The sequence below is a fragment of the Otolemur garnettii genome, unplaced genomic scaffold, assembly GCF_000181295.1.
Source record: "Otolemur garnettii isolate 467f Iridium unplaced genomic scaffold, OtoGar3 scaffold00174, whole genome shotgun sequence".
Classification (NCBI taxonomy): domain Eukaryota; kingdom Metazoa; phylum Chordata; class Mammalia; order Primates; family Galagidae; genus Otolemur; species Otolemur garnettii.
In genome coordinates this window covers 1856864-1858583 of record NW_003852569.1, presented here as the reverse complement: position 1 = coordinate 1858583, position 1720 = coordinate 1856864, and the positions used below count along the sequence as shown (strand labels likewise).

General features: G+C 47.3%; 1 protein-coding gene across 1 annotated transcript in view; it reads right to left on the bottom strand.

Moving 5' to 3' along the window:
- Positions 1 to 1720, bottom strand: part of LYSMD1 (LysM domain containing 1) — a 12361-nt gene that overhangs the window by 1597 nt on the left and 9044 nt on the right. The window contains exon 2 of the mRNA XM_003800382.3: positions 713 to 1077. Within this exon, the coding sequence (XP_003800430.1) occupies positions 713 to 1077 (365 nt within the window). The remainder of the gene's footprint in view (positions 1 to 712; positions 1078 to 1720) is intronic.

The following is a 1720-nucleotide window of genomic DNA, read 5'->3' as shown; positions in this document are numbered from 1 at the left end:
TAGAATGCCCTGGCGTCATAGCTCACAGCAACCTCTAACTCTTTGGCTCAAGTGATTCTCTTGCCTCAGCCTCCCGAGTAGCTGGGATTACAGGCACCTGCCACAACGCCAGGCTATTTTTAGAGATGAGGTCTCACTCTAGCTCAGACTAGTCTTGAACTCGTGAGCTCAGATGATTGGCCCACCTTAACCTCCCAAAGTGCTGGGGTTACAGGCATGAGCCACCATACCTGGTGTCTTTTTACATCTTAAAAAATCATCGGCTCGGCGCCTGTGGCTCAAGTGGCTAAGGTGCCAGCCACATACACCTAAGGTGGCGGGTTTGAATCCCCAGCCCGAGCCCGCCAAACAACAATGATGGCTGCAACCAAAAAAAAAAAATGGCCGGGCGTTGTGGCAGGCGCCTGTAGTCCCAGCTACTCGGGAGGCTGAGGCAAGAGAATCACCTAAGTCCAAGAGCTGGAGGTTGCTGTGAGGTGTGACACCACGGCACTCTACCAAGGGCAACAAAGTGAGATTCTGTCTCCAAAAAAAGAACATAGAACCCAGCTTCCCAGTGCTTCTGTCCATTCCAACAGCCACAGGCTCTGCTCACTGTCTTGGGGCCACCTGGGGGAAAGCTTCTGCTGGCACTGTGCTTACTTACTTATGTCTGTGGTTAGGTAAGACCAGAGGAATGGAGGAGTCTATGGAGGAAACATATGAGACTCACCCACTTTCTCCCTTTTTCAGCTTCTGAGCAGCAGCCCTCTTTGACAGGCTGATCTGTGAATCAAGCTTCTTAAGGAAGTCAGAGGCAGAGAGGTCATGGATGGGTGTGGGGGATTCTTGGCCAGGTACAGGGAGGACTTTGCTATTGGCATGTCCTAAACCTGTCTCTTGTTTCTTCCTCTCAGCTGAGTGTGGCAAAACTTCATTCTTAGTTGGGTGTATCTCTTCCTCTCTGTCTTTCTCTTCCTCAAAATCCAAGACACTGAACAAGTCTCTGGGCTCTGTCAGGACAGGGATGTAGAGGGTCTTCTTCAGGAAGATGGAGTCATTAGTATAAAGGCGGTTTGCACGCTTAATCTGTTCCATCTTTAAAAAAAGTCACCAAAATTAATGACAGTAATAAAGATCAGTCTTATATTGCATCTTGAACTTTTTAAAATGATCATACATGGCTGGGCACGGGGGCTCATTCCTGTAATACTAGCACTCTGGGAGGCCAAGGCAGGTGGATTGACTGAGCTCACAGGTACAAGACCAGCCTGAGCCAGAGCGAGATCCACTCTCTAAAAATAGCCGGGCATTGTGGCAGGCACCTGTAGTCTCAGCTACTTGAGAGGCTGAGACCAGAGAATCGCTTGAGCCCAAGAGTTTGAGGTTGCTATGAGCTATGATGCCACAGCACTCTATTGAGGGTGACAAAGTGAGACTCTGACTCAAAAATAAATAAATAAATAAATAAAGTGATCATACAGAGGCTTATTTGACCCCAAAACAACCAAGCTGAAGTACAGAGTGCTGATACTTCCTATCTTACAGATCAATGCTTTTTACAATTTTGGGTCTTAGGGCCTTTTTACATATATATATATGTATATATATATATTTTTAAAAACAGTCTCACTTTGTCACCCCCAGTAGAATGCCCTGGCGTCATAGCTCACAGCAACCTCTAACTCTTTGGCTCAAGTGATTCTCTTGCCTCAGCCTCCCGAGTAGCTGGGATTACAGG